This window comes from Phodopus roborovskii, unplaced genomic scaffold, assembly GCF_943737965.1.
Source record: "Phodopus roborovskii unplaced genomic scaffold, PHOROB, whole genome shotgun sequence".
NCBI classification, from domain to species: Eukaryota; Metazoa; Chordata; class Mammalia; order Rodentia; family Cricetidae; genus Phodopus; species Phodopus roborovskii.
The window spans coordinates 5,505,176-5,517,645 of record NW_026126563.1 but is presented as its reverse complement, the minus strand read 5'-3'; the positions used below and the strand labels follow the sequence as shown (position 1 = coordinate 5,517,645).

Sequence of the window (12,470 nt, the reverse complement as noted above, 5' to 3'; positions counted from 1 at the left end):
CAGGATGCTGCAGGGGACCGGACTACTGTCAGATGCTGTAGCTGTGACCCTGCAGACAGGGTATGCACTCCATCCTGCTGTCATGCACGCTGCTGGATGGGGCTGCTCCAGGCACACTGGTGACTCTGCATGTGTGCCGGGAGCAGCCGAGGGAGAGCTGAGGAGGGAATTGTGCAGCCTCCTCCTGAACTCCAGTTATTTTCTGAGCACTGTGGTGTTGTGAAGAGTCTTTGCAGGCTTCTTCCCAAGGTTGGGTGTAGACTCTTTCTATGTCACTGTATGTGTGTGTTCACCGAGTTGAGCACAGATTCTGAGCGGCATCCAGGAGGGCAGCATCAGGCGAAAGCAGAGCCTGTTCAGCCTCCCCTCCAAGCATATGCTCACTTGGGATAAATCACTGCCTCTGTGCTTGCTAGAGTGTCTTGGCTGTATCCACTGACCTAGAACCTTCTGGTTGTGTGGACTATGAATGCTCAGACCAGACTGACACTCACCCCCCCCCCCCCCCCCGGTATCTCACTCCTCACTTCCATCTTACTCAGAATGGGAAAGTGATAGCCACACATCGGCAGAGTCAGAACCCTGGTGACATGAGGCAGAGGCTAGCTCATGCTGCCACCACTCCACAGCTAATGAAAAGACTACCTCTGCCAGTGATGGCTTCAGAAATAGCGAGCAGCCGCCTGTCAAGCTGTGGCTGCACCACCAAGCACGGCCCTCTGAGCCCCATGCCTATCTCAGGTGTCTGGTGACATAGCAGCAACTTCCCAATCACCAGGACGCACAGAGTAGAGACCCACCTTCCTCAGGAAGACAGACGTGGCTCAGCCATGTCCTCTTCATCCTAAGCTGCATGTGTCTCTCTTTCAGGACTCACACACATCAAGAACTACCCACTATGGCTCCCTGCCCCAGAAGTCGCAGCACGGCCGGACCCAGGATGAAAACCCAGTAGTTCACTTCTTCAAGAACATTGTAAGTGACCAGGGGGCCAAGAAATCATCACAGGGAGGGTTGCGGGGTCCAAGAGAGTCCTTAGCTCACCTGTGGCATCCTGGGATCCTTCTCAGGGTGCAGCTGACCTGAGGGACACCACTTTCAATAGTCACAAGGGTTCCGAGTCCCACAGGGCACTCTTAGCTCCATCTGCCATGTAAGAATTCAATTTTCCTGAAACCAGACAGTTAGTTGATGCTTAAGTAAAAAATATAGGCTTTGTAACCCTGAGAAGGGATAATGATGGGAGTAAGCATTGCCCAGGAGGACTGAAGGGTGAGCAGAGAAATGCAGGGTGTTGTAGGCTAGCAAAACTGTTCTGCGTGGCATTGTAATATAGGACACAGGACATTTATCTGTACACATGGGATGCACACCATATAGGGTGAACCCTGATGGATCCAACTGATCCAACTGCAGTATTACTACACTGCAGATTTGTCAGCTGTAACAAATCATATGACTACTGATGTTAAGTAGCAAAAACTAAGCAGACAGGTGGGGATGCCCTATGGGTGTAAGGGAGAAATGTGTGATTTCATTACAGTTTGTGTGTGAATATAAAGTCTCCCACGAAACAAACGTCTTAGTTACCTTTCCATTTGAGAAGACACTATGATCAAGGTAACTTGTAGAAGAAAGAGTTTATTTTGGGCTTACAGGTTAGAGGGTAACCTTCATGGTGGGGAACATGGTGTCAGGCAGGCAGGCATAGTGCAGAATAGCTGAGGGGTCACATCTTAAGACATAACCATGAGACAGAGAGGTGTGGATGGGGAGACAGAAATAGATGATAGCTGATGGATGGATGGATGGATGGATAGGATAGACAGCGGATGAATGATGGCTGAATGGATGATGGATGGATGGGTAGGTGGATGATGGCTGGATGGATGATGGATGGATGGGTGGGTGGATGGATGGATGGATGGGTGGATGATGGATGGATGGATGATGGATGGATGGGTGGATGGGTGGATGATGGATGGATGATAGATAGGTAGGTAGGTAGATGATAGATAGGTAGGTAGATAGATACATGGAGCAATAAGTGGGAATGACCCAATCCAGTGACACACCTCTTCCAACAAGGCCACATTCCTAACCCTTCCTAAACCGTTCCACCAACTGGAGACCAAGCACTCACATATATGAACCTGTGGGGGTCATTCACATTCAAACCACCACAGTAAAGTTATGAAATGACAAGGAGCTGGATTAGAAATTAATAGACCATACATATTACCTGTCTTAGTTGTATTTTCCATTGCTGTGATAAAATGCCATGACCAATGGAAACTTGGGGAGGAAAGGGTTCATTTCACTCACAGTTCTACATCACAGTCCATCAGGAAGGCGGTCAGAGCAGGACCCTGGAGGCAGGGACTGAAGCAGAAGCCATGAAAGGGTGCTGCTGCTCACTAGCCTGCTCAGCCTGCTTTCTTACGCACCCCAGGACCGCCTCCTCGGGGATGGCATCAATCACAATTGCCTGGGCCTTCCCACATCAATCATTAATTAAGAAAGTACACTTTACATTTGCCTAGAGGCAAGTCTCATGGAGGAATTTTCTCAGCTAAGACTCCCTCTTCCCGAATGACTCTATCTTGTGTCAAGTTGACACAAAACTAGCCAGCACACTGCTCTTGTGAAGGATCTAAGTTCAATTCCTGTCATTCATGCTGGATGGCTGATGACTGCCTATAACTATCTCCAGCCCCAATACGCTCTCTGGCCTCCATGGGCACCTGCACCCACATAGACAAACCCACAGCGGGACCCATAGCACAGACACATTGGAATGAGGCATCCTGTTGAATACACCACTTCCTGCCCAGGAAGGGCATGATATAGAGGCATGTGTTAGCTTCCGATGCCAGCCACATCTGCAGACATAAACCAGTGGGACCCTCGGAGAGTGGGACCTGCCTACAGAAGGCTGAGTAATTGCAGCCCACCCCTCTGTCTTCCAGGTAACACCTCGCACGCCACCTCCATCCCAAGGAAAGGTAAGATATTTTGGTCAATTGTTGATCAATACATATGATAACCCTCAAAGCCCAACTTGCTTCGGAATGGAAGTGGGCCCAGGGCTCCCTGAGCCCTCCCAGTCTTGCTCCCTGAGCGAAATGCAGCAGCAAGCAGGTCTCCAGCTGTGCATGCAAGGCCAGACAGACAGAGCATCTCTGCCCTGCTCCCCTGAGCCAGGATCCATATCCCGGCTTTGGAGCCTCAGGTGGCCCCGCTAACCTCTGCATCTGGGACACCTGAGGGGGCCTGCTCCTACTGGGGTGAGGCATGCCATGTTGGTTGCTCCTGTTGGTTTCAGAACTTTGCCCTGGGTGATCATCACCACGTCGTCACTGTTTCTTTCTCTTCCTCACAGGGGAGAGGCCTGTCCCTCAGCAGATTTAGCTGGGTAGGTGACAACTACATCCCCTCTGCTTCCTCTTCCCCTGCAGCCTGCACAGCCCACTGACTTCTAAGTTCTTTCAGCTGCCTAACACTTGCCTTTTCTTTCCTGCCCAGCTCAGCTCACCAGCCACAAAGCTGACAGGCTGTCTTTGTTGCAGGGCAGGGACGAAGCCTCTCAGCGTGGATTGCTGCCAGGCTGAGATGAGACCCAGGCACTGCCAAGTCCTGCGCCTCTTCCCCATAAGGGTTCTGAGCACCTTCCCGGGGAAGGACCGTATCACACTGGAGAGAATCCCTAATTCCTCTCCAGTTGCTGTGATGGGGAAAGCTGGTCCCAACAGACCAAACACAGTACGATGCTGGCCACCCCTTAAAACAGTACTGCAGATCTGAAGGAAGAGATGCGAAACGCTGTTGTTTTGTTTCTAATACCCCTTCTCCCTGTTAGGTCAGGAGATTTGGGGTTTTGTTTGTGTGTTAATAGTGCCAAACACTGTGGAAATAAACCACCAAGAAAGATCCCTTAAGGGTTTTAGATTTTTAGACACAAAAGCAAAGTTCTGGTGAAGATTTTAATTGGATTGAATGGCTTGGCTTCTAAGCATTAGCTACTTTTGATGTCTATGCCAATTTAAAATGCTCACTGATAAATCCTAACCAAATATATTGACCCCAGCTGCTAGCCGATACTAGCCATGGCTCTTTTCTTTGTAAATAGCTGTAATTCTCAGGGCTACATAGATGCACAAACACCAGCCTGTTAGCCAGAGATGGGGGCGGGGTGAGGGGGCTGTGTGTCTGTGAACAGTCGGTGCAGAGGCCACCTGTGCCCGCCAAGCAACACACAGGAGAATGGCGAGGGGAGAGACGGGAGAGGGAAGAAGAGGGAGGGACCAGAAGACAGGGCAGTAGGAAGAGAATGGGCAGTGGAGTGCGGGGCACACACCTGTAGTGCCAGAACGCAGAGGCAGGGGGATTGATGAAAGATCACAGTGAGCCTACAGAGTGGAGGTCACAGAGCTGCCCTGCCTCAAAAAAATAAAAATAAGATAAAGGGGAGGCACAAGAGGAAGGATTAATCGAAAGATATGGGATCCCGTGGGACCCCTGCATCATCCCGGCTCCTCCTCACACTGAACCGTGGACCGTTTGCTGGAACGTTTTATGTAAACTCACATTGGACCTGATTCTTTTCCTCACGTGGCAAATCTTCAGAACTAATGACAGTAAGGAGGCGTCTACCTAGACCCCACTGGAAGCCTCCTTTAGTTTTGACTTTGTGTGCCCTCTGGGGACAAGAATGATGATGATGAAGAATGACACCTGTTTTTAGCCAGAGTTCTTTAGCTCCCGCTGTTAATGTCTTAATTTCCTAGGTGTGGGTTGTCAGGGCATCCTGCAAAGACTGGATGTGAGGGGCAGGAGGAAAGCCCTCCCCCCTGGTCCTGGGTGACTTTGACCCACCAGCAACCACCTCTGTGTTCCCTAGTTTTGGTCTCCCAAGGGCCCCTGGGTCTCTCTAAGTTCCTCCAGGTTTTTGTGGTCTGTTCTCAGGATGGCCTTCTTGTCTGGTGTTTTGGAAACTCCCCTCTTCCTTTCTGAGGTCTCTTCTGTGTGTATCCGGATGATGGCTAGGCTTTGCAAGATGAAAGCCACTGGGGAAGTCCCACAGTGTTGGGCTGGAAGTTCAGCTGAATTCAGGTCTCAGAAGCTCTTGGTTTGGGAGAGCAGCCCTAGGACAAAGGGACCCAGCATTCACCCAAAGAAGCCCATGCTTCTGCCACTTAGCTCCCCAACTGCCACAACCTCTCTATGTGGCCTGCAGGTGTCCATATGTCCAAGACGATTCCAGGATGCATGAGTGGCTCTGGCTGGCCCCAAGCTTAGACCTCCCCTTCTGCTTGTCTCCATCCCTGACTTCATCCAACCACCTGGAACCAGAACAGACCCCTGGCAGCCAGAGGCCCCCATCTGTCCCAAACACAGGCTAAAGAGCAGGGAATTTACAAGTAGCTGGAGGAAGGGACAATGTTAGGTCACGTGGCCTGGGTCCTGGCTTCCACCCTGCCCCGAGTTAGCCTACCTGGAAGTGCCTGGGATCCAAGATGGCGGGTAGCTGGATTGCATCTCGAGATCCTTCTTACCTAAAGTACTTCTGTGACTCGGCAAGGCTAGTCTGCTGAGGCTGGGGGCTGCTTCTCATGCTGGAGCGGTTAGCAGTTAGCAACCATCGATTTCTAGCTTCCTCTTGTCAAAACCCAAGGCAAAACCTTGGGGCAGAATTCTGTGAGGTAGAGAGTCTTTCTGATCAACCTCTGGGACTGCACACTGGGGCTTGGTGAAGCCCTTACCCAGAAAGCTGGTATCTTCACTGGAGCTTGCCTCAGGCGCTCTTCTTTGTGAATGAGCCAGTGTTGGGGCCCAGTTCTCACTGACCATCGCTGCAACACATATGGAGTGACCCTCTCAGCAGCGTGAGGGGGCTGTGGCCTGAAACTGAGGTTCACAGAGCCCACACCTGCCCCGAGTTACCCACCTCGAATGCGGGAGCAGCTGCTAATAGGTGCAGCTTGCTTCCTGCACAGTTTCAGCTGCCCATGGCACCAAGTAGGAACCTGAGTCTAGGTGTCACCATGGCCACCATAGAAAGGCTGCCCTGGACCAGAGACTGAAATCAGTCTTTTACTTTAGGAAAGGTAAGTCTCACAGAGTCCAGAGACTTCTCCCGGGCCACAGAGGCAGCAGAGTGTGGGTAAGCAGAATCTGAACTATGTAAGACCAGCAGACAAGAACTTGAGGGCCGGGCACAGGGTGAGCCTGCTGGCCCCTGGGCTCCAGCACCCTTGGGCCTCCTGGAGGTATACTCCTTCCACTGATGAGGATGGGAGGCCCTTGATGGAAATTTGAGAGATGCTTGTCTTTTCCTCACAAAGATGCCCTGGACGGAGCTCTGCAACTGCCTGTAAAATTGGGTGCCTGTGCCTCAGAACACACAGCACCACCTGGCCCAGGCCAGAGCCCTTTGTTCTCCAGCAACAGCCCCTGATGGACTTGGGGACAGGAACTTCTCCAGCCCCTCCCCATCAGAGCTCTGTGCTGCTCTGACTCCTGAATGACTCACCGATGCCACCTGGTGGCTCATGTCCCCCTGGTGGCAGCTGTGAGCTGGACACTGAGCTCTGGTCTTTTCTTGCAGGGGGCCGAGGGGCAGAAGCCAGGATTTGGCTATGGAGGCAGAGCTTCCGACTATAAATCGGCTCACAAGGGACTCAAGGGGGTCCACGACGCCCAGGGCACGCTTTCCAAAATCTTTAAGCTGGTAATGTAACCTTTCTACCATGGGGACACACCTGGGCACCTCTGTGGGAAGTGTGGGGGCCTGGAGCCATGCTGTGGGCTCTGTGCCCCACTCCTCCAGGCAGAACCCTGACCCCAGAGTGATGCCAGGGGTCAGGAAGAGGGTTAATGAAAGGCAAATTCCAGAATCCCCAGCTAATCCTAGCCAAAGGTTCAGTCTTGCCCTCCCTTGCTCTTGGCCGACATAGCTCTGCCTTCCTCCTCTGTTTCCTAGGAGGAGGGTTAGGGTTAGCCTTTCAAAGGAGGCCACTGTGCAATTCATACTGTGCCTCTTCTCCCCCTAAAGGTAGAAGTCACCTGGGCCGCTGACCTGGGTGCCCCACCGAGGGCCTAGGTGTGAATTGTAGCCCCTGTATGTGGGAGTGGCTGACAGCAGCCCCCTAAGGGAGGTTCTCTAGAACCACTCAAGGGGAGGGGCCAGGAAGGGGCCTGCTATGAGCTGCATAGGTTCCAGAATCGTACAGACCGGGAGATAGGCGCCAGGACCGCTGCTCCTTAGTCTGTGGCTTCGGCTCATGACTTCTCTGAGACACAGTCTCCTCATCCATAGTGTAGGGGGCGATGTGCCAACTTATGTCTGCTGAGCTGGTGGTGAAGGTCCTAGCAAGCGTGGAGTGTGGTTCCGCCACAAGCCAAGCAGTAGCCACAGTACAAAGCGGTGCTGGCCCGGTACAGAAAACCTCAGGGTGGAGACTAGAGCTCATGGGTGTCCTCCTGGTGAGGTCTATCCTGGAGGGACATGGGTGCCCAGGCCCTGAACTAAGGCCCTGACTCTGAAGTAAGTCCCAAGTCTCCCCTAATGAAAGCTACCCTTCAACAATTCTCTGCCACTCTGCATCCCCAGTGGTCAAGGCGACCACCATCAGGATAGCCTGGATAGTGTGGGTCAGGGCTGCCTTCCTGGGAGGAGGAGGCCTGGAGAGCTAGCAAGCAGGGTCAAGACCTCTCAGAGCTGAGAAGCCAACCCAGGTGCCCTGGAGCTCCGTGGTTCAAGGGAAGACATTCTGTACAAGACAGAGGCGGAGGTGCCAGGGGAAGTATGCGTAGGGGTGTTATGGCTCTGGGGTGTGGAGCGGCACTTGGCTACGTTACAGAAGAGTCAACACACACATAGGAGAAGCCCAAAGGTAGACGACCTTGTGGAGAGGCCTCAAGGGGCTCTGGGACAACAAAGCCGCCTTTGACAAGCGGGGCCAGAGCACAGCGGGAACCTTTAGAAGGGACCTGATGGCAGATGAGGCCTGCATTCAGGCGTCAAGGTGATGGTGGCACACCGCAGCAGAGCATAAGTGGCCTGGGCGACAGAGGAGAAAGCGGTCTTAATAAAGGTCCAGGGATCTGGTGGCACAGCTGAGTCTCCAGCAGCAAGTCCGGATCTCGGGGCCTCTAGGCTGGGGGGGGGGGGGCAGGGTGGGACACATAGATGTCTTTCCTAGCAGCTGTTAGAGGTGTCTTCCCGTGCTAACTTAGGCTCAGAGGATTCGTTCTCTGTGGCCCCTGGCAGTCCTGGCACTAAGAGCCACTGTCTAAGAAGTCCCCTGGGTTCTCAGTGCGAAGCTACCATTCTCTTGCTTGTCCCTGTGCTCTGATGCACGGGGGCAGATAGCAAACACGCTCCGTCACAGTTATTCTCTGATCACAGTGGGGACACAGAGGCCTGTGAACCAGAGCCCCACTGCCGGTGTAAACCTCAGGTGTCCCCCATGGTGCCACCATACCAGCTTCTTTCTTGGGTGAAAGACTAATGCTCCTGTAGGACAGTCCTCAGGCAGGGGCGGCTGATGGTCCAAGGAAAAAGTGTAGCTGTGCTGACTCCTACACTGCAGCGTGAGCCAGCTGGACCGCAGCGTCCACACCAGCTGTGCCGTCCCACAGGCTGGCTTTTCGATGGTGGGCTGGAGATGTCCTCCTGTATTTCATTCTGCCTCTCATGTTTTGTGACTGAGGAGGCTGCATATATGGGAGAAAGAGTCTCATACTTCAGGCCCCGGTGTCCTTCTTCTGATAAAAACAGGGACCAGCCCTCCATCCTCAGGCCATCTGTCAACCCATGGCTGACAGTGTGGTGTGCAAAGGCGCTGATCTGAGGTTTGTGTTTCCGAAGAGAAGCACCATTGCAAGGCTGCGCAGTTTGTGACCGCTTGGGTCCTGTGACACCAGCTCGTTGACTTAATTTCCAAATCATCCATTGCACGTATTTACTAGTAGGGTGCATCTACAGTCGGTCAGCACACACAGGGCAGGCACAGGCTTCTGAGTCTTCATTAAGCAGGTGCGTGAGTATCTGAGCCCAGACTCCAAGGCGTATGGACTATGCATTGCAATGTGCAGTGGGGCCCACGTGCCTAAGGAAAGTTAGTCAGCAAGAAAGTTCCACACCTGTGATGTGAGCAGAGAGCAATCAGATGACCACCCATCTTCCCTTCTGGCGCAGGTGGTGTTGCCAGGAGCAGTTGGGCCTCACTGTTAAGAAAAACCCTAAACCATTTGAAATGCCATATTCTGTAGGTCTTTGAAAGGTTTGAAGAATGTCTATCCATCTCAGATACATCTCTGTATATCTAGAAAACCTTACTCACCTAACTATAAGTTTTGACTACCATAGGTAACTATCTACAATCTGTACTTAGATTTTTAAATGAGCTATGTAAACACCACAATACCAAAACAAGAGGAGAAATATACGTATCACAAAATTGACCTTAAATCCGTATCAATAGATGAAAACCCACTCTAAAGCCTGGAGTTAGGTTCCCTAGACTTCGTGCTCCAGATGCATCCGCCCTGATGATGGCATTCACCTGGGAAGCACAGACTCACCCTCTGCACAGTTAGTCCTGTCAACCTGGGTTCCGAGAGTGTGAGGCACACACGTGGAATGTGGCAGAATGGACTTGCTGTGGGAGGGCTGGCCTGACCAGCGGCTCCATCCAGGAGACCTGGCCCTGCTCTGAGGCGAGATCCATGGCCATGGCCGATTCCTAAAAGATGAAGTGGGTCTCTGTCCCCATAGCTCACTCGTGTGCCTGTGCTGGCAGCATGAGTGTGTGAGACTCAATATCGGTGTAGATCAGGGAAGACTGACGATTTCCAGTGCATGGGGATATAATCAAAATGTATTGCAGAGACAGCTCACGGTGGGCTGACAGGCTGTGTGACCAGGCTGGAAGCAGGCTCGAAGGGGTCCCCAGCTCTTAACATCACGGCTTCCTGCTTGTCTTCCCCACCCCCACTCTTACAGCTGACTCTGAGGGAGGGGCTCAGATTTGCCTTTCGGTGTGGCAGTCAGTGCCAGGCTGGGTTGAATCAGTGCGTTTCCGTTCGTGCCTTTGGGACCCATGCCTTATTCCCAGGTGCACAAAGGGCGCCTGCGCCTTTGCCTCTGCGGTGCTCCGGTGACATTGAGGGGCTCGTGGGGACAAAAGTAGCCATGGTCTCAGCAGATGACGCCCACTTGTCTTCAGGGACAAGTCAGCCGTTAGCTGGTGAGCACAGATGTGTCAATTATGGGCCTAGAGCCCACCAAAGCCAGATCCAGTGATGCAGAACAAACAACATAACAGAGAGCGTGGAGGCAAAGGTACCCCCTTGCTGGCTCTGGCCCTCACTCCGCTCTGCTAGCTGGCTGGCCTTGGGCAAATGACCCTACTTCCCTGATCTTTTGACTCACATATAAAAGAGTGTGTGCTCAGGGTCGGCTCCAAATCCACGAAGGAGATCAGCCGGAAGGACCTCTGCTCTGCAGACCGAGTTTCACACAAGTCACCTGAGACCTGGCTGGACGGCTTGTGATTGGACGACCACAGAACCAGCGCTGTGGAGGGGATGCGACACCTGAAGGCCACATAGACTCTTGCCTAACTCCTGTCTTTTCCTTTTCCCAGGGAGGAAGAGACAGCCGCTCCGGATCTCCCATGGCCAGACGCTGAAAGCTCCTCAGCCTGCTCAACCTTCCCGAATCCTGCCCTCGGCTTCCTAATATAACTGCCTTAAACTTTTAATTCTACCTGCACCAATGAGCTAGATAGAGCAGACCCGCTGCTAATCCCGCGGAGCCGTGTGCGCGCGCACACGCGCGCCAGGCCCACAGCACCGCGGCTGGTTAAAACTGTCCCTTTTCATTTGAAGATTGAGAGTCCTCTGCCCCGCCTTTTTCCCCGTGTACCTTGGTCGACTCCGGAGGTCCAAGTGCACGGAAACCCTTCCAAGTCCACCCCTACTCCATCCTCAGACTTTCTTTTCACGGTGAGGCGCACCCTTCCAGCTTCCGTGGGCACTGCGGATAGACATGCACATCGCTGCCGAGGAGCCAGAGAGCGTGGCGCAGGGGACTGTGTGGTCCAGGCTTCCTTTGTTTTCTTTCCCCTAAAGAGCTTTGTTTTTCCTAACAGGATCAGACAGTCTTGGAGTGGCTTATGCACCGGGGGCTTGTGGTATGTGAGCGTAGGCTGGGCAGCTGTGAGAATCCAGAGTGGGGCGACCCTGGGGACACTTCCAGGTCAGCTGTTCCCTGTACCCCACCAGCTGATTTCGAGCGTGGCAGAGGGAAGGAAAGAGGCGAGCGGGCTGGGCAATGGCCCCAAAAGGAAATGGGGATTTAGTGAAACATGCTGGAGATGTCGCGTGTGGCCGCCGAATGTCACCGCCTCTCCTCAGCGGCTCCTCGGGGCAGGTGCTTTTAAAAAAATCCCATTTCCTCTCAGAGCCCAGGGAGAGTCCAAGGACATGGAGCATCTCGAAGTGGGAATGCAGGAATTCTCTGGTGGCCTCGCGGTGTCCCTCTGGCCACCACCCCCATCGGGATGGCCAGCAGTAGCTCACCATGGCAGTGCCCATTGGTACACACTAACCTCAGTGGAAAAAAAATAACCTTCCCCTGCCTCCTAGAAACGACTCATTCATAGCTGACTTAGGAGTGTGCCTGTCACTGAGCCCTCACCCTGGATGCAGGGCGGCCTGGGAGACCCTTTGGGGATGAGGAGCTCAGACTCCCACTCTAATGTCATGGGCACCTTCCGATCCCTCTAACCTACTGACTATGCCTTTTGATTTAGCGTGTCTTTTATAGACCTTCCAAAGAGCCCCACCCTGGCCTGTCACCCCTGGAAGGAAGGTGACCTTTGATGTAGGCCAACATGTATCTTGTTTAATCTGTTCTAATTCTGAGTACGTGTGGGTTTAAGATAACATCCATTAATACATAGCCTCAATAGCGTGAGGGTAAGTGAAAAGCAGGGAAGAAAATTCTAGAAGCAAACCCTCCAGATTGTTCCACGGGAGCACTTAGCCTCCAATGTGACCGAACGTCCTTGCTCATGGCTTCATCCAGACTGCACACGCTGCAGAATGGCTGGACAGGAGCACCCACTGTTCCTGAATATTGAAATAAAATAATAAACTTGCAGTGATCTTTGCATAGATGTCTCATTTCGCATCCTGGCATCCTGGCTCGTAGAAACGAGCCCAGGTAGAGGGCGACCTCATCACAGGATGGAGTATCTCCCTTTGGTCAGGAGGGGCACAGGGTTTCCTCGAACTGACCTCAGGGGAGCTCAAGGGCCATGTTGAGGAGGCCGTGCTTTGATAAGCCAAGTGGATGAGTAGAGGCAACCCGGGAGGGACAGTGATCCATGGCACACGAGGGAAAGGATTTTCACTCACTGTGAGGACCATCTCCAACGCCTCTGTGCTAGGAAATACCC

The 12,470-nt window shown here is 52.9% G+C and overlaps 1 protein-coding gene across 4 annotated transcripts in view; it reads left to right on the top strand.

Annotated features, from left to right (window-relative positions):
- The window catches only part of Mbp (myelin basic protein), a 74,117-nt gene extending 61,945 nt beyond the window's left edge, over window positions 1-12,172 (top strand). For 2 of the 4 annotated variants that reach the window (XM_051202015.1, XM_051202014.1), the window contains 5 exons: window positions 871-975; window positions 2,970-3,005; window positions 3,383-3,415; window positions 6,608-6,730; window positions 10,653-12,172. In XM_051202015.1, coding sequence (XP_051057972.1) covers window positions 871-975; window positions 2,970-3,005; window positions 3,383-3,415; window positions 6,608-6,730; window positions 10,653-10,697 — 342 coding nt within the window. In that variant the 3' untranslated portion in view covers window positions 10,698-12,172. The remainder of the gene's footprint in view (window positions 1-870; window positions 976-2,969; window positions 3,006-3,382; window positions 3,416-6,607; window positions 6,731-10,652) is intronic. The other 2 variants (XM_051202017.1, XM_051202016.1) reach the window with 1 other exon arrangement.
- Window positions 12,173-12,470: the final 298 nt, after the last annotated feature.